This window comes from Lycium ferocissimum, chromosome 4, assembly GCF_029784015.1.
Source record: "Lycium ferocissimum isolate CSIRO_LF1 chromosome 4, AGI_CSIRO_Lferr_CH_V1, whole genome shotgun sequence".
NCBI lineage: Eukaryota > Viridiplantae > Streptophyta > Magnoliopsida > Solanales > Solanaceae > Lycium > Lycium ferocissimum.
Window position 1 is genome coordinate 36,395,990 of NC_081345.1, and position 18,850 is coordinate 36,414,839.

An 18,850-nucleotide genomic window follows, 5' to 3' on the forward strand; every position below is an offset into this window, starting at 1 on the left:
CCTATTATATTAGTAAAAGTTGATCTTCGGGTTGATAGCTTACTATTATTACACAGGAACTAGCTATACTTGTTCTCCGTTGATTTTTCAAATTGAAGTGTAAAATGTCGAGGTCTGATTTCATGCAAATTTAATAGAAGAAATAAATGTGAAAAGCAATAGAATTATGAAAAAGTTGTACTTAAAAGAAAAAGTTCGATTCTCATAAATCCAAAATTGACCAACGTATTTGACAAAAATATCCAGCTCTCCATCTGTTTCCCTTTCTCTCACTTTGGAACTCGATACCAATAAAGAATCAACTTTCCAATTCCTCTCAACGTCCATACTTTCTTGAGCCACAATATAACTCCAAACAAAAAGTGTAAGATCTTATGCAACAAGTTATAAAATCAAATGTTATTGTGAAAATTTAACACCACTCCATGACACTCAAACTAGTAGAGGCAATTTTACGGGGTGAACAAAAATATTGAGACCTCTCTATTTCTTTTTTATGTTATGTAGTAGAATTTTAGTAAGTGGTTCATTAGACAGGTGAAGGCAACAAGAGTACCAACTTTTACGGACTTTTAGTTTTGAACTCTCTTCTTCGCAATTATCACCATTTTCTAACAGCACGACAATCAATGATCTGTTCCATGTTAATCAGATGTCTCAACAGTAGCTATAATTTCCTTAAAATTGCTTTAATATGCAACACGAAAAAGCAGTACATCGTGATCATTGGCATTTCTCCCATTTTAAAAGACTATGAACATATATCCTAAAATTTGCCACATCGAGGGGGAGAAGGGAGAAAATGCTAATTCTACAAAACTCGAAAACCAAACACAGAACCTGGAAATATCCAGAGAGCTGGCATGATTGTGCCACTACAGCTCATCTGAACAGCAGCCAAACCCAAGATTTCTCCTGCCTATAAAACGATCTTCTGCAAGTCAATGTGGTTAGATCGATCTTCATAACCTCAACAAAATTTTAAACGCTCTTCCATCTACAACTCAACAGATACGTGCCTAGTGCTACAAACTTCTGTAGTCTATCACAGTAACTTCTTCTTCAGGTGCATCAAGATCTTGGTAACTGCAAAGTTGTTAAAACTGTAGTTCAGTACAGGCGAATGCACAAATCTTAAACAGCACTTGTTTGGTTGTTATAAATCTACATCAGGAACGTCACATGTATTTAGATACTACGCATGTATGCTGAGACTTACACAAATCAGCGAAAGCTAAATCTGGGGGAGAATATCTAGGATGAAATGAAGAAACATTGGGTAAATTAGCCGTGAGCTTCATTAAAACGCACTTTGAACCACACTTATCTAAAAATAAAAAGGATAAGAGAATATTTTGATTTTGAAGTTGGGTGAACATCAGCTGTAAGCTTTTTGAAAGGCTCTTGTACAGATAGCTGCTGAGCTAAATCCAACACATATAACACATGAAGACAGATCTTGGGAGATGCTCGCCAAAATTTCCAGTAGTCCCAAGAACACAGAAAATTTCAATTGAAAAATTATACAATCAAAGGTGGAGTCCGACAGACATGGCTAAATTAAGAACGATTAGTGCATCCTAGTACATTCTAACTTAACCTCTAGATGTATAACAGATTAAGCACTAGCTCTTCAAATAAGCCTGTGAAAGGCCTCTCCGATGATCTTCCTCAAAGTCATCCAAAAACTCTTAATCTAATATTTACTTTTTTAGTTTTTTATGACTTGTAGGACAACTCATCCAAAAGTATTAGCAAAATTTGGATTATATATTGCCTTTTTCCCCAAGAAAAATAATTCCCTCAACTTTAATAGCAAACTGATCACCTAATATATTGACAATTTAGTTCGCAACCAGAATGATGGATGATGGGCTGATGGCAACGAAGGTTCATGTTAAACAATCTGAAATACTATGAATAGGCACAGTATACCTTCTTAAACGACGAGGATCTTGTCGAAATGCAGGAGGTAACGCAATTATTGGGGCTGGCCCATTTGTTGCAGCCCCCGACAACCTACCACCTTCAAAAATAGAGGGCCGGCCACCTTGTTTTTGCATCATTCGCATTGCAACTTCAGGAGGTGCAGGTATAAAAGGCCCAAGTGGACTGTGATTGCAATGAAGACAAAAGATGACGAAAAATTCAATAACAATGATAATACAAATCATAGCTGGGACCTAAAAATAATCAACTCAAGTTACCCGGCACCAGGAACAGGCATCAGCATAGGTGGAGGAGCTGTGCCTGAGGAAAAAGGAGCAACTGGAAGCTCTTGTCCACCAAAGGTGTCAAACATATGTTCATCCGGATTGTCCCGACTGGCACCAACATTCTTGGATTGAAAATCCCCTGATTGAGGGTTCTCTGACCTATCAAACCTTTCACCACCATTAGCTCGACCATCACGATCTCTACGGTTCCCTCTGTCATCCTTCACTCTACCATCTGGACCAAGTCGGTGCCTTAGTGCCTTCTCTTTCTGCATAACACCTTAGATGCAGTTAATCGACAGAGTAAAAACTGATAAAAAGACTACATCAGCAAACAATTACACAAGATTAACATGTTCCAAAGATTATATAAAGACCAAGTGACCCTTCAGAAAAATTTGTCCAGAAAAAACAAAAATAAGCATAAAAAAAGAAGGTATAAGCACTAAAGTTCCGAATAGGACTAGCCTAACAATCAAGTGCAGACCACCAAGAACGAGTGAGCAGGGAAAAATGAAGCACAAAAAATTGGAAAGATGTCAGAAACCCATAATTGATCAGGTTAAAGCCATTATAATGAGCCATCACAATCTGCCAGTCGTGTAAGAAGCAATGGCTAAGGCTAAAACATGCATCCCATATTTACAGTTTTACAACTGGAGCGGTTGCTGGCGATATTTCAATCCAAGCGGATAGTTGCACATTCTTCGAAGTTCAAACCAGTAGGAGGTTATTAGTTTCATTCAGCCAACGTCGTCTACTACATTGTTCAAACTTCTACTGATTCATAACAGTACCTCCACATAGTTACGTGCACCTTCCGGCAAAACCACAAGTGCAATCCGTTTGGTTGTAATTAAATGATAACAGCTCCAGTTTTTCACCTCAGGAAGATACAGTTAAGCAGCTAAAAATGTTTTAAACCTCAGAGACCGAGGATCAAAAATTAGGTTCCTGTCCACCTATTCTATATCTCTTATCTGGTAGATGATATAGAGTTATCATAACATTTTGAGAACTTGAAAATCAAGTCCATATAGAGGGTTGTGATCTAGCAGTTCTGTATCCCTTGAAGAAACTCAGTTACTCTTACTGACACCTCTCAGTTTGCGGAAGAAATCCTTCCCTTAACGACTAAAGTAAAGATGTTTTGTAGCTGGAAACAACGGAAGTATCTAGACATTATTAGAAAAAGAAGAGCCCTGAGAGAAAAACTAAAGCGATCCGACCATATTTGTCAAGGGAAAAGCACAAGTAATGACTTCAGTTAGATTTTTTACCAGTAGAGATGGCTGCATTATAGGGGTCCAACCAGGCGCATTTTCATCACTGATATAAGTTAAAGGCATTAGTCTTGCAGCTAAAATAAATGAAGGCGGAAAAGAAATGTTACTCATAGTATACTTACTTCATATAATTCTGAAAGTATAGATCTTCACGCACTTTAGAAGTAAGCTCCATCACCAGATCAAGGTGTTTTAACTTCAAATGCTTATGGACAAATTCTGTAGCATGGAAGAGCTTTGTACAGCCCTTAGCTCCACAACCATATTTCCAACCATACTTCTCATCCCTAATCTTACGGACATAGGGATCTAAACCTTTTATAGCAGCTGCATCAATTTTTTCCTTTGCAGTCATTAGCTCCAAAGGATCCTGCCCCTTCAGCCTCCCTTGCCAATGTGCGTCAAGTTTCTTTTCCCACTCTGCCCCATTAGTTATTACATTGGAAACCTTTCCCTCCACTCTCACATGCCGCAAACCCTTAGCTTCATTTGTTTCAGTCATGCCATAGTAATCCACCCCATGAATGCGCCACAAATAGGTTAGAAGTGTATCGAGCAGCTCAGTCCCCTCAAGACCTTTTACTGAAGTTAAGCCCCTTATGATAATTACAGGGCCAGAGGTATCCCCATGAGACTTGTCTCTGCTTCCCCTATCATTATCAGACTGAGACAGTATGTTATCCTCTATTCCCTTTTCAGAGTCAAGCTTGCCCACAAGTTCCTGTGCTTGTTCAATATCAATCTGGACTCTTCTAGGCTCAGAACTCACATGGTGAGCCTTTGGAGCAGCTGAAAGTAAATCAGTATCTTTAGTGGGTCCCCTTCCATGCTGCCTCCTTTTGCCACCGTCATCTGCTTCATCATCATAATTTGGCTCACTTGATTGTCCTGGCTTGTTAGCAGAAGCAGGCGTAACCCTAGGACCTCTATTTTGCACACAGAAGAATTAATTAGTAACTGCAGTATGGTGTTCTCATCCTGCACATTTGGTCATTAAGGAGCGCAGCAGAGCTTACAAATCTAATATTCCACTTTGCAAATCAAGGACGAAATCTTTTGCCAACTTCCGTGCAAGTTCATTCCTCCTGCAGAACATAACGGAGAGAGGATGGATTTAATATTTAATATAACCAACAACATAAACTTGTTAAAAGAACAAGTATGCATTCAGTTTGCCCAACTAATAAAACAGTGGCATCTCAAAGGTCTCCCTACAAACTCTACAGAGTGCAAACAAGAATGTACCTTCCAATAACAGAAATTAAGTTTGTAGGATGGTATTTGTCTTTCAACCTGCACAATCAAATAACTCTTATTAGAAAACTGTAACACATCAGACTTATTCCCCCACCCCCAGGCCCCACCTCCCAAGAAAAGGAGCTAGAATTAGACAGTACCATTCTTCATCTTTATGAACATCAAAATAAGCTCTTTTTTGGGCTTCTATATACCCAGACTTGTATTCTTGGTACCTGCATAGTGATAAAAAGTACTCAATAATTTGACTATGACATTCGCATATATAAAATATAAGAGAGGAGATATGTAATAGAAGGAGCCTTCTATTTAGACCAGAGGCCAACCAAGTAAGCTAAACTGAAACATGTACAACGAGCTGTTTCCATTCTGACCTGCGCTCAGCTTCAGCAGGCAAAATATCATCTTCAAGCTCGTGAATGAACTGCTTATAAGACTTCAATCCTTCTCTGCAAAACAGTCCAAAAGTACATAACATTTTCATTCATCAAACATATTACAAAACCAATCCTTGACAAACTTCATATAAACAGTTAAATAGAACGCAAATCACATAAAACCATAATTTTCCACACATGCAAAAAAGGTATTATTTGGTTGAACAACCCATCAATCAAATACATTACAATCTCAATACAGTCGGGGTTGGCTATACGAATCCTCTTATATCATCCATTCTACTCTATTCAAGTCCATTTTATTCCAATACTAAATTACTTGTCTTTAAAGGCAAATTAAACATTTGTTAAATCTCACAGGTATCCTGGAAAAAACACCTGGTGCATAAAGATCCTGCTATGCTCTAGGTGTCGGCATTAGGTCAGGTCGCGTCGGTTTTGAAAAGTTTGATGCGGTTCATTGGTGTTTGGTTTTCCAAATCGACAAACCGAAACCAACCAAAATTATCTCAGACGGTTTTTGCTGGTTTAGTTTCTTGGTTTTCACTTAGAGCTTCTTCATCATCGAACAAAGTAACCCCAATCAGTTACCTAACCTAAATTGCCTGCCAGAGCAATCTTCAAGACAACTTCCTCCATGTGATTCTATATTTATCATATCCTTTTTTATGACCAAAAAATCTGTTTGGACAAACCCTTTAGGCCAACCGCAGCCTTCGAAATTCAGGGATGATGGTCTGCTCTTCTACCCTTCTCCACTTAAATACTGGACTTAGTTCGTTTGGTACAAGGTTCAAACTTGTGACCTAAGACACAAATCCCTCAACTGTTGCACCTAACCCCCGAAATCATCATATTATCACACCTAAGGAGCTTGTACATTTGAAGGTCTACATAAAGACATGGTCAAACTTGCACCATTACAAAATTCATCTTATGGATCTGTTGAGATTTACAAGGTCAACATTCAATCTCACATATATCCGCTTTTTTTTTTTTTTTGTTTACATGGGAACCCGCAGCCGCTACCCTTCGGGCGCACACAGGGTAAACCCAGCTCTTGTGCAATAGCTCGTAAACCACACAGTAGAGATAACCCGTACAAGGCAAGCCCCGTGCTACGAGCTTGACCCAGAAGGCAAATCCCTTGCTGTCATAGGCAGGGGGTTTCGAACCTGAGACCTCCATTATGAAAGCCCCATGCTCAACCAACTGAGCCACCCTTGCGGGTTTTGTTTTTTGCAAAAAGAAAGTAAAGTTGAAATTGTTACTGACCAGATTGTTCTTACTAAATTTCCTTTCCACCTGAACAAACATATGGAAGAGATCGTCTTCATTCCATTTATTTTACCTTGCTTAACCTTTCTCACAAGACACATTTTCTTCTCTCACAAATTCTTGATCCCCAGATAAAACCAACAATACTAGCCAGAACAAGCTTACTGCCACTGTGCCACACCACAAAAATAAAATAAAACAAGCAATATCATTCAGTTGAGCATAGGATGAATTCTTCACGCAACTCACGACATGCAAATGGAAATCCAACTGTAGAACTTGGTTAAACATAGATGGGAGTCTAGGAAAAACCCTTTCAATAACTAGAAGTTGTGAAGCTAAGAAAACACAAATGCAAACAATGGAAAGGAAATTCTTTATGATACAAAATTGTAGACCTTTCATTGCTCCCTGCACCAAGAGAATTAGCAAATCCATCACGGCCAGTATCCCTATCTGGAAGAAAAAGACATAGAAATGAAGGCCAAAAACATTGTAAAATCAATTTTTTTAATAATGAAACACTAGACTGGAAGCCACTAACTAGCACACATATCATACAATTGAAGTCAACTAAGCCAAAATATACCTACATAACTAGATAAAAGGTTAAAATATGAACATTTACCTTTCTATCATTCTTTGAGACATAAAGAGGATTACAAGTGATCTCTAAACTAACCAGAGAAGCATTAGAAGTAAATTTAGAGTAACCACGCAAGAAAACGGAAACACACAACTTGTTTGACTTCTGTTTCATAATTTCAGATACAAATAAAATCAACAGCAAGCAAAGCAAACAGAAGGGAGATGCGAAAAATTGTGAAATAGATGATTGAACCATGAAACCTAATAGCGGAACAACCAAATAAGAGAACATGTGACCAAAAATTGCCCTCTAGGAAGGCAAGGTACTAATAAGACAGATCACCTAGATAGCCACCTGAGGAACGGTCGACGAATCGACCATGAGGTCTCTCGTCGTGATAACCAAGCCTGCCTCCTGTCTCGCGCTCATAACCAACTTGATAGTCATAACCATACCTGCAATGTCCAAAGTACGCAATAAGATACCATACAAAAAAAAGGATGTCGCACAAGCATGGTCAAAAGAATATACTGGGACGTTGATGAGAATTTTAAAAGGTAAACATGCGAAGCAGGAAAACTGAAAACTTCATAACGGACTATGTGGCAGGACAAATACCGTAAATGATCATGTGATAGTATCATGAGTGGATCCAGCAAAAGAAACTTCTAATATTATCTTTTATTTTTTATTTTATTTTTTATTTTTTGTGTGTGTGTGTATAGAGCTTAGTTTTCTACTTTTATATTTATTTGGAATGATTATGGCATAAAATGAGTTTCAATGGAGAAACATATTTAGTGAGGATTCATATAGTCTGACCCCAACAATTTGTGACTGAGACATAGTAATTGTTGTTCTGACAAAAAAAAGGGGTAAGCCCCTGGAATGTATACTGTTATAATATGCCTTGAATGATCCACAGCTCAAGCCCAGCACATTGAACTAAGTAATGCCCTCATAGCTCATGCACAGCGAGCAATTATCACTCTACCTATGTCAAAATGAAGAGGACCCCTCCCATTCCTTTTTTTTCATTTTTTGCTCCCATTAGCCACAAGGGGAAACTTGGGGGCGTAACTTCCGGCAAATATTTCCTCAGATTTCACCATGAAATTTTTCAAATTAGGTAGCTAGTTTAAGTACACAGAGAAGACATTTAAGTCAAGAGCAAAAAGAAAATCATAATTGGCTTCACATGCGCCTACATGGAAAGAAAAGAGGAAAATAGAGGGCATTTGCATCCAAGGGTGTGGCCTAGTAGTCAATGAAGTGGGTAAGGTCTCAGGTTCATATCCTAGTGGAGACAAAAACACTACATGATTTCTTCTCATCTGTCTTAGCTTTGGTGGACAAAGTTACCTAATACCTGGTGCGAAAACACTAGGTGAGTGATTTCTTTCCATTTGTCCCTGTTGCTAGTGTGTGCAACGGGCTAGACACTCGGGTTATAAAAAAAATAAAAATAAAAATAGAGGGCATTTATGTATTTTACCTCCGATCAGCAGGTCGATAACCACGTCCACGTCCGCGTCCACGGCTGCCTTGGTAATCATCCCTCCGAGAGCGCTTGTAAGGTGGAAATGGTGGCGAACGGCGACGAAGAGGAAGAGGCGAAAGAGAATGTCCACCACCACGGCGGTCATGAAATGGAGGAGGAGGTGAAGGAGAATGTCCTCCACCACGACGGTCACGATACGGAGGAGGAGAAGGAGAACGTCCATTACGACGGTTACGATATGGAGGTGGAGAAGGGCTAAAGCTAGGACGACGGCGTTTGTAGTCACGCTCTCGCGGCGGAGGAGGAGAACGGCTACGATCATAGTAATAATCACCTCGGTTATCAAATTCTCTCTCATCTCTCCGTCCGCGTCTATGCCACGACTCCGGCGAGTTGTTCACGTTTTCCTTGCTTCGCTCACGGCGGCGTTCAACCGGAACGTCCATTACACGTCTATGCGGCAGCGATGGTGAAAGCGGCGTAGGAGAAGACTCCGGCGACTTGTTGACGTTTTCCTTGCTTCCTTCACGGCGGCGTTCCACTGGAACATCCATTACGCGTCTACGCGGCGGTGGTGGAGAAGAATCCGGCGAGTTGTTCACATTTTCCTTGCTTCGTTCACGACGGACGTCCATTACTTGGGCCATTGACGGTACCGAACGTTCTAGAACCCTAGCTGAGTATGTGTAACTGTGTCGCTTGTTGTATATATGGAAAGAGCCGCGAGAAATTGGAATAGCAGTGCTGGGATAGTTGATTTGAGATTTAAGGTGGGGTTTTTGGAGAGAGAAAGGTTCTAATATTTTTAAATACATTATTTTAACACATGAAAGAATAACTTTTCATTTTCACCCTCATTTTTACTTCACACCAGTGTTTTATACGATCGAGGCAGAAAAAATAACAGATTTTATTCCTTATAGTTGGGGTCGATTCAAAATGGTACCTTAAGGATGGTTTTGAGCAATTTTAGTATTTAAATTTGACATGAACTATGAGAGGAAATGAGCAAAACTGAAGGATTTGACATGAACTCATATCTAGGAGTAAATTTTTATGTTCTGGTAAGTTGGATTTGACATGAACTCATAATTAGGAGTAAATTTTTATGTTCTGGTAAGTCTCTGTCAAATATTTTAGAATTAAAAATAACTGAGAGAAAAGGAAGGACTTGACATGAACTCATATTTAGGGGTGCTTTTTTTTTATTTTCTTTTTCTTTGTTGTCAAAATATTTAGAGGTGCGATTTCTGCTATGTTAATCTGATGTTTTTAGTAAAGTTTTCTTCTTCCTTTTTTTAATATTTTCCACAATCTAACGGCCTAAGTCTGTTCAATATCTTAAGGAGACAAAAGAAAAGGCTCACTTTTGACCAATTTAGATGACCAAAATGATTAGGAGTCTTTTTGAGGGACCATCTTTAACTTACCCCAAAGCATAAAGAACTTTTAATGGTTTTCTCAATTGAGCACGGTGACAAATTCAGACATCTCAGTTAAGTAATATTTGACCAATTATATAAGTATTAACTTTCAGGCATGGATTTACTAGTCAATAAAATATTTATGTCAAAGTTATAAGCTATCTCTAGACAAACCAATATGTTTGAGCACATTACAATATTTTTGTTAAAATTGTTAAATACGCATAAATTGCATTTGTAGGAAAAGCTAGCCCTGATCTCATAACATCATCCAATTTCACCATCTCGACCATTAAAATTAGGGACACAACATAGTAGACAATGAGGACAAAACCACAATTTAAGCAATTAAACCATAATTTAAGCAATTATTTCAAAGTAGTTATTTCTCTACATCAGCTACTTTCGACCAACATAATTATGGTTTTTTTGATGAAGTCACCTAACATTATAACTTAATACTACTTTGTCTATTTACTCGACCTATACAAAGGATGGTGAAAGTAAAAATTCTGGCAGTAATCTCTTTAAAGGAATCCCACAAAAGGGACACCAAGGTTTTGGAGGTTCATCATCTGTGATAGATTTGCTCAAAGACTTGAAATCTGAAGGATATCCAGGCATTTTGAAAAGGGGTGAAGGGGCTAATTTTGAATCCCATCTCTGACAACACATGCAATGCCAAACCGGAACAATTGGGCAGAGACGCATAGAAACAGCACATCGAAATAGTTTGTGTCTCGGACCATTCCCAGTATCGCACTTCAACCCCTGACAGACGGCTGAATCTGGAGAGTCAAATGGAACTGATGCTGAGCAGAAACTACATTCCTCCTCCTGTACATATTCACAAATGGAGGGACATTGACTGCAAAATAAAAGAAACGGCAAGTCAGAATCAGCAATATCCACATCAACATATTACATTTGTCTGTCTCATCACGCAACATTCAACTTCAATACTGATCGTCAATAGCTGCAGAATAAATAACCAGTCTAAAGAACAATTACTGACACGTGAAAGTTCAAAGTTTCCATCATTAAGGATGGAGAGGTTTTGTTTGCATCAACGTGATAAACTCTAATCAACTGGTTAAGATAGAATTATAACAATGAGTTCTTTTATCTATTCCTTTATATTCGTGAAAACCAATCAATGTCTGTATCAGGTTAAGATCTAGAGGAAATGAGCACCATTTTTAGATCACAAAATGTAATTCTATTTTACACTAATAAGATAATTTATTGGAAATAGCTGATAAAAAACAACTGAAACATCAAAACGTGAAAATATAAAGACAATGCAAATGGCATAGATCATGCGTAAGAGAAGTTATTAAGGCAGGCATGTGGCGGTACTACCTCTTCTTAACAGCTCGTACTTTGTCTGCAAGAAGTTTCAGATGATTCTTTATATCTTTACGACGAATTGCAACCCACTGCTCCATCTGTGCTGTTCCAACAGGGAGCCAGTAACCAGGTTTACTACCCTTTCCATCAGAACCACAGGCGACATCAAGAAAGACAGTAAAGCTATAGCCAACCAGCCTATCTCTCAGTTCCATTTCACTATTTGAATGAAGCTGTGTCCAATCCAATCGTTCATCATCACCACTGCCAAAGACCTCTAAAAACTGTGATTTCCCATCAACTTTATCTGTCTCCACCTTTTTCAAGACTACCAGCTTGCTGATGATGTTGAGGAGTTGCAACTTACGCGAGGAGATCTCTGATAGACATTTAATTGCTTCAGACAAATTTGCAGAAACTCCAACAGAAGATTTCAACCATTTCAGTACAATATGTTTCACATATTTCGGAATAGATTGTTTAAAGGCCAAGAATGCTGCTACAACATCCCAAACAACCAGTGGTTTATCCAAATGTTCATGCTGATTTAATGACCATAATATATTATTCTCCCAACTAATTAGCTCTTTCTCAGGAAAATCTGGGAAAGCTTTAACATCAAAATCTGGACAAACAGTAGCGGAAAGCTCCAGTTGCTGTCCTCCAATCCATAGAAATTCTACTGCAGCTTTCAGAGCCCTGGAAGTTTTGAGCAAAGTGATATTAGTTTCTTAATTCTGGTCCATAGTAAGTTATCCTTCCAGAAAACAATGTCAATAATCAGCACTGCCACTTCCAGTTTATCATCTCTTTAAACTCTGTCCCGTAAAAAAATAGATTAGACAGGGCACAGGGCAGTTGTCAGATTAATTCTGGTCCATAGTAGTGTATGAATCCGTAAAAAATGTAAGACATATCTTTACAGAAAAGTAAAATATAAGTTTAAAAAGAAATTACTATTTTAAAGAATAATCTCAGGAAATCTTTAATCTCACGATATTATCATTTATCACAATGACAGTTCCAAGTATAGAGACCCTTCCTTTGTTCAGCTAGATAGATTTATGTATGCTTTTAATTGAAAGATAGATCTATGCAGTTTCCCTTCTTTTGTAAAAAGTACTATCAAGAGCATGGACGAGTTTTTATTTGTAGATGATAAATCTATAGCCTATTAAATATATGCCTAGATGCTGGTGAAGTTGGCATCTACAAATACATAACAACAAACAGCCAAAAAGGGGAAATAGAATACCTTGCCTCATACATTTGATTTAGTAGCTCGGTAGCAAAACCTCTTACCTGCACAGTGTGTACAACTTTTGTTGGTATAAGAGTATTAAAGCAGAACATAAAAAAAGAAACATCTCAATACAGCAATTTCTATTATTAAAGTAGTATCTTTACCAGATCTGTTTATAATGCAAGAAGCTTGTAACGAAAGAAAAGTAAATCTTAAAAAGGGCGTTTGATGGTTTCAGAAGGGAGTTTGTAGTTGGATTTAAATGCTGAAACCTATGTTATCAAGGCTTAGTAAGAAACTTAGTCGCATTCGCATCTAAAAACAAATACCAAGATGATAACACCTAATACATTCAATGTTATTTTACTAGATTACTACACAGCTGAAATGCATATATTAGGACCCGCAAGGGTGGCTCAGTTGGTTGAGCATGGGGCTTTCATAATGGAGGTCTCAGGTTCGAAACCCCTTGCCTACGACAGCAGGGGATTTGCCTTCTGGGTCGAGCTCATCGCACGGGGCTTGCCTAGTGTGGGTTACCTCTCCTGGGTGGTTTGCGAGCTATTGCACAGGAGCTGGGTTTACCCTGTGCGCACCCGAAGGGTAGCGGCTGCGGGTTCCCATGTCATCAAATAAAAAAATGCATATATTAGGGGATAAAGTTGTCAAGTTATCCTGCAGGCACGGGAGGAAAAGCAAAATCTATCATTTGGAATATGAAGGATTCATCTCTACCTTTTGATTACTTTCATATATGAGAAGGAAGAACACATCATTTAAAGAAGGGTCGTCCCTTCACTTCTTGGAAGGACATTAAAGGTTAAACATCTTAGCGGTTGGGATGACAGGAAGAAAACTAGAAGAAGGACAGAGTACATTTGTGAATCAACCCTAAATTAGACGTTTAATTCTTTCAGATCGGGAAATGCATCATACTTGGTCTTATTGGTGTATTAGACTATTAGTGCATATCTTTGCACTTCAAAGTCGTTTGCAGAATCAGGAGATAGATGTTTATTATGTTCATTGCATTGCAAATTAATATGCAGACAAACCACACTTGTATATCAAAATAAAGACTTAAGGGATGATGCATTACCACAGCCATCACCAGATTTCCCGGAGATACAGCTAGACCAAAGCAAGAACAAAGTGCATCTGGCACCTGCAAAAAAAAAAATCATTTTAAATGAAACAGCATGTGATAGAGATGCATGAAACCAAGATACATGTACGTACATCAGCAGAGCCTTTAAAGCCAGGAGTATTGGAAGGGATAGGTACTTCACACAGGGAATTTTCATGTAAAATCCAACAGTGGGTTGAGTCGTCCTGCAAAATATTCAAGAAAGTTTATCTACCGTGAAATTATGCTCACAATGCAAGAACTTCCTTGTATGCTACATTGCTTTTACAGCCATCATAGTGAGAGAGACATCCAGAGAGTGCTCTACATTACGTTGATACCACTATTCAGAGAATGGTAACGTTGTGGTTAAATATTTATGACGAAAATAACAAAACAGACATAAAATAGTCCGAGTCGAAACACCAAATAACAAAGTAGCTTTACCTGGCTGCAGCTGTATAGGGAACGTCCATCAAAAGCCCAAGCTAGACCTGTAACCTAGAACACGTCAACACAAGTTAATATCTCCAGATGATAAAGAGGTAAGGATTTGAGTATCAACAAGAACTCACAACATGGTTATGAGCATCACAGGAGCCAGCTTTCTCAAATCTACAAGCAAGAATGTCACAAGTCCACACTTCAATTGATCCAGATCCTTTGCCAATGGCTAAAAGCATTTTGTTAGGTGACTGCCCAGACACAATGAGGGAAACCACAGAGGCCATTGCAAAGTCGGCGGCTTTGACCTATTTAAGAGACAATAAGAAACAGATAATGAGACTAAAAGGGTGAAAAAAGAATAACTAAAGAAAGATCAGTACGTTAAAAGGAGACCTCCTTCAATAGAGAAAAGGGTGAATCACTAAGTTCCGATGATTCTACTAGTCTTCTGCAACACGCCTGCCATATCTTCACACTACAAAATGAAGAAGAATAAATTGTTGAAGCTATTAACTCGTGCAAAAATGTAATATATTGCAGGCCGTTGCACTAATTGACATCAACATTTTACATGTATAGGAGTCTTCTGCAATTAGTATGTTTGTTTAGCATCAGTTTGATTCAAGATGTTAACTAAAACTTCTATCCTTGAAAGCTTCCATTTGTTTAGCATCAGTTTGATCCAGGCTATTAACTAAAACTTCTATCCTTGAAAGTTCCCATTCTACTGTTCTATTACCATTTGATTACTTAATTTCTTCCTGAATAACAAGGCAGTTTAGCATTATAATATAGGATGGCACTAACACATATCTCTTCCTGAAAACTTTGGCCAAACTGTTCTTTGCCTCTTGCTTTACCTACTAATTACTTCAGTTCTTCCCCATTGCCAATTACACGTTAACAATTAATAACGTTCTTTAGCTTTACTATAATAGGATGGTCACTAACACGTATTTCTTATTTAAGGCTGTCATTCAACTGTTCTTCCCCTCTTACTTTACCACTTGATTTTACTTTATTCTATCTTCATTGGCAATTATAAAACAATCTCATTCCTTCATCTAGAAGCTAAGTGCTCTAAACTATTTTGGAATTCCTTGTCTTGATTTGTTTATTCAGAGATAAGATTTACATTAAGGAGGAAAAAACAAAGCAGAGGAGTCTCCAGACAATCAGGTGAAAAACAGTGGAGTCAGCATGCTAACAACTCCTTTTTCAGTTAACTACGTTTTAGTTTCGTGGCAGGGCAGTATGATTTGAAGTATACTGCACACAAACGCTGCTATTTGCTATGATTATTGAATAATATCAGCATAACTACATACCTCCCATCGGAACATCCAGTAACCAATAAAAGCAGAGGATCTGAAGCATCAGATATGAACAATCCCCAACTGATTGTTGTGATCCAACTATCATGTGCATTGAGAAGTCCAACAAGCAGTGCTTTATTTGAGTCAGGGCTGTTCATAATAGAGTAGCCTTCTGGTTTATGAATTCTCCACAATGATAGTTCGCCAGACTTCCCTCCAACGGCAAGTACAGAACAGCCACTGGTCAAGCCATTAGTAGTAGATATACCACATCCAGATGTCTGTGGCAGACAGGGTGACCATGCAACAATGAGTGAAGACAGCATCGCACTGCGAGAGGCATATTCTTCGCCTGTGATTAGTGATTGACTGTCATCTCCAACTACTTTCTTATAAAACCTTGTTTTTGAGCGAGGAGCACTAAAAGTATTTTTCTCTTTCTGACTGCAAGCTTTGAGCTCCATCACCTAACAAGAAAGTAATAGCATCAGAAGAAAAGCTCGCGTTGAAGTTGTAACAAGCGAACTTCGTCATCTAGATAACTAAATAATCATTTGGCAAAGGTAGTTCTTAAATGTTCACTTCTTTTCAAGGACTACATTCTTTGCAGTCTAAGTAATTACAGCATGTGACAGTACAATATTCATGCATAGTGAAAATACTTGGAGGAACCAAAGAGATCAGCAAGTACTGTCAATGCGTTCAGTCTCCGACGCTTAAGTTCCTTTCTCATGACAGAGATTGGCAGATCATCATCATCTCCCTCATCAAAGCAAGCTTGACTAGGCTGTTAGAACAGAAATTGGTGAAATCAAATAAGCTGAATATACAGAGAAGAGGCCCTGTATCATGTGAAAAGAATAAATCCACAAAATGGAGTAAGCAGTGATTTTAACTTACATCAGCAACTTCTGAGGCACTAAAGGTTGCTGCCTGAAAATTGGTAGTTGTGAGATAGCTATACAGCATGCTTGATATATCCATGACCTGTTGAAGTTTGATAATTAGATCAATGGACAAAAACTAGAAGGATAAAAGACAAAAGATTATTATGAAGAAACAGGAGAATGCCATTGGAATTTGTTCAAGAGAACCATGTGGCTTGATCATTAAGGACTCTAAAATTCTAAAACTGAACTTCTAGATACGATTTGGAGATTGTTATTCACACCACAGTGAAAAGAGATCTGGAAGGCGAATCGATCAGGAATACAATATCGAAAACCAAAGTCATGAACTAACGCAAAAGATTTATTGAATGCTTTTGGGCATTTGATGAGGTAGTAACATATTTTGTTTCAAAAGAATATTTCTGGGTATTAAAGTCTTCAATCTGTGAGGAAGTAGCCCATTCTTCAACCATGCAAAGATGAATTGCTGGTTAGGCAGCTCTAAGGTCTTTTATATCCGGTGGAAGGCAGGTTGAGACATAGTACTAAGTGAAACTAAGAGTCTAAAGAGTACACCATCAGATCTATGGAGTGTTAGGTGATCTTCTTCGAGATAGATTCCATTCAGTATGTAAGCTTTATCTCCCTTGCATTTCCAATGGGACTTGGTGCTTTAAGTTTGAAAAGCCATGGAAAGGATGCCCAAAAAAGCATTAGATCAAAATGAAACAAGAGAATTCTGTAGTTCTTCGCAACATCAATCTAGTCACGTGTTGAACATTTTCTATTCACTCATGATCCGGCGAATGAACTCAAAGAATTATTTACTTTTCCATATCGCCAATTGTGGTTCTTTCCTTGTAGGTTGATGTAGTTGAATCAATTTGTACATTGAAATATTAGACAGCAACGGCTTTCTTGTCTATACATTTGAGACACTACAACAAACAAAAACAAGTAGAGTAGCAAGAAGCTATGAATATGCTATTCCACATACTTGTTTGGTTCATACCTCTACCCATTCTGCTGAAAACTCACGATATGGCATCCGGTAAAGCCTTACATGTCCTTCAGTAGTGCAGACCGCAAGCAAACAACTACACCAAGCAATAACATTGTTATTCACATTAGGGTTGAGAAACGCCAAAGATCATTAAACTGATATGCTCCGGTTGATCATACCCGGAATTTGGAGCAAATCCAATAGGTGACCAGGATATTGACCGAACACATGGCCGGTTTTCTCGATATTGTTTTTCTTGAGCAGATGAGTCTCGAGCTAATGCAATATGTAACATACAACCAGAGAGTAAATCTGTGAAGATTCAAAGTAGAAATTCAGGCATATTTGGAACATATATACAGTTGTCCAACTAATTCACGGAACCTTTTTTAATAAGGTAAAAGTTTTACTGATATGGGTAATTTCCCGACACCCAAGTGGCAGTAAAGCAAGGAACCTATAAAAAATATGGTCCTCCCTAGACGACATCACTTGTACTAACAAGGATATCATTCTTGCACCAAAAATTAATTATACGAGACACATAACATTACCTTTTTTATCAATCAACCCAATCGGAAAAGGTTTGCCAGGAGGGATAGTAATGAGACCTCGTGCTCCAAATGGTTTAGCTGGATTCTGAAAGAAAGACAAGTTTTTTTTTATCACTAGCACGTGTGCTGATTCAATACCTAATAAATAATACTAAATTGAAACCTTGTTAAATAACCAAAGATACAAACTTTTACAATATTATTACAAGAAAGACACAAGGGAATCAATTGTCAATGTGAAATTGAAAGTTACCAATATGGTAACAATATGACCACAAGCCACTGCCACCAAATTCTCCTCTGACCAAGCAATAGAATTGGGGTAAGATGGGGAAACCACCAGTATAGAAGCTTGAAAACTAGAAGACATTGTTGTATTTATCGGACCAAAATTGTGAATCCTGAGAAACATGTCAACAATTTTAAGGAAACACATCAAATGCATATACTAAACAGTACAATAATCAATTTTAATGACAAACTCCCTCTACAGCATAACAAAAAACGATTTTTGTATGTTAAAAAAATTGAAAATTGGAAAGAGAATCACAACAAATAAAATCATTAATGCTAGAACCGGATAAAGGGGGTTTGAATCAATGACCTAGAATTGATTTGACAATAAAATTACATGCTCGGATGGCGTCTTTTTTGATAATTTAGAGAGCTTCTTTGGTGTCTGAACTGGTTTTGTGTATGCTCTCACAAAGGCAAACTGGGGTTTTAGGGGTTTATTTGTTTCTTTCTTATTTTGGTGGCAAACAATTAAATTGGGACGGTTAAATAGAATTTGGTCATCATAAACGGGTTAGAAAACGAGTTCTATTCGGGTCAAATCCATATTAAACACACTCTTGCCGGTTTTTCTTTTTTGGCCGGTCTCAAAAAAGAGACATGTTTTACTTAAAAATAATTTAACAATTTTAATGAAATGATTTATTACATCCATGGATGTCTAAGATTTAATTTATT

The 18,850-nt window shown here is 37.9% G+C and overlaps 2 protein-coding genes across 4 annotated transcripts; both read right to left on the reverse strand.

The window, feature by feature from the left end:
* Positions 1-653: 653 nt before the first annotated feature.
* LOC132052639 (serrate RNA effector molecule-like) lies at positions 654-9,222 on the reverse strand. 3 transcript variants are annotated; one of them, XM_059444270.1, is made up of 12 exons: positions 8,520-9,222; positions 7,367-7,479; positions 6,834-6,891; positions 5,134-5,208; positions 4,900-4,974; positions 4,748-4,795; positions 4,519-4,587; positions 3,625-4,428; positions 3,497-3,545; positions 2,208-2,485; positions 1,936-2,112; positions 654-1,086 (listed from the first exon to the last, which is right to left on the reverse strand). In XM_059444270.1, exons 1-12 carry the CDS (start codon positions 9,170-9,172, stop codon positions 1,026-1,028), a joined length of 2,460 nt encoding a protein of 819 aa, XP_059300253.1. In that variant the 5' UTR covers positions 9,173-9,222; the 3' UTR covers positions 654-1,025. The 3 variants fall into 3 exon arrangements, with proteins under 3 accessions (XP_059300253.1, XP_059300252.1, XP_059300254.1); XM_059444269.1 differs by having other exon boundaries at positions 6,822-6,891; XM_059444271.1 differs by lacking the exons at positions 654-1,086; positions 1,936-2,112; positions 2,208-2,485 and adding an exon at positions 2,557-3,391 and having other exon boundaries at positions 6,822-6,891.
* A 1,210-nt stretch (positions 9,223-10,432) lies between these two features.
* On the reverse strand, positions 10,433-18,640 carry LOC132052640 (uncharacterized). Its single transcript, XM_059444273.1, has 16 exons — positions 18,483-18,640; positions 18,132-18,279; positions 17,879-17,963; positions 17,504-17,636; positions 17,334-17,418; positions 16,332-16,418; positions 16,123-16,218; positions 15,444-15,898; positions 14,509-14,590; positions 14,244-14,420; positions 14,116-14,169; positions 13,782-13,874; positions 13,642-13,707; positions 12,555-12,601; positions 11,312-11,998; positions 10,433-10,817 (listed from the first exon to the last, which is right to left on the reverse strand). Exons 2-16 carry the CDS (start codon positions 18,246-18,248, stop codon positions 10,433-10,435), a joined length of 2,649 nt encoding a protein of 882 aa, XP_059300256.1. The 5' UTR covers positions 18,249-18,279; positions 18,483-18,640.
* Between the last annotated feature and the right edge of the window lie 210 nt (positions 18,641-18,850).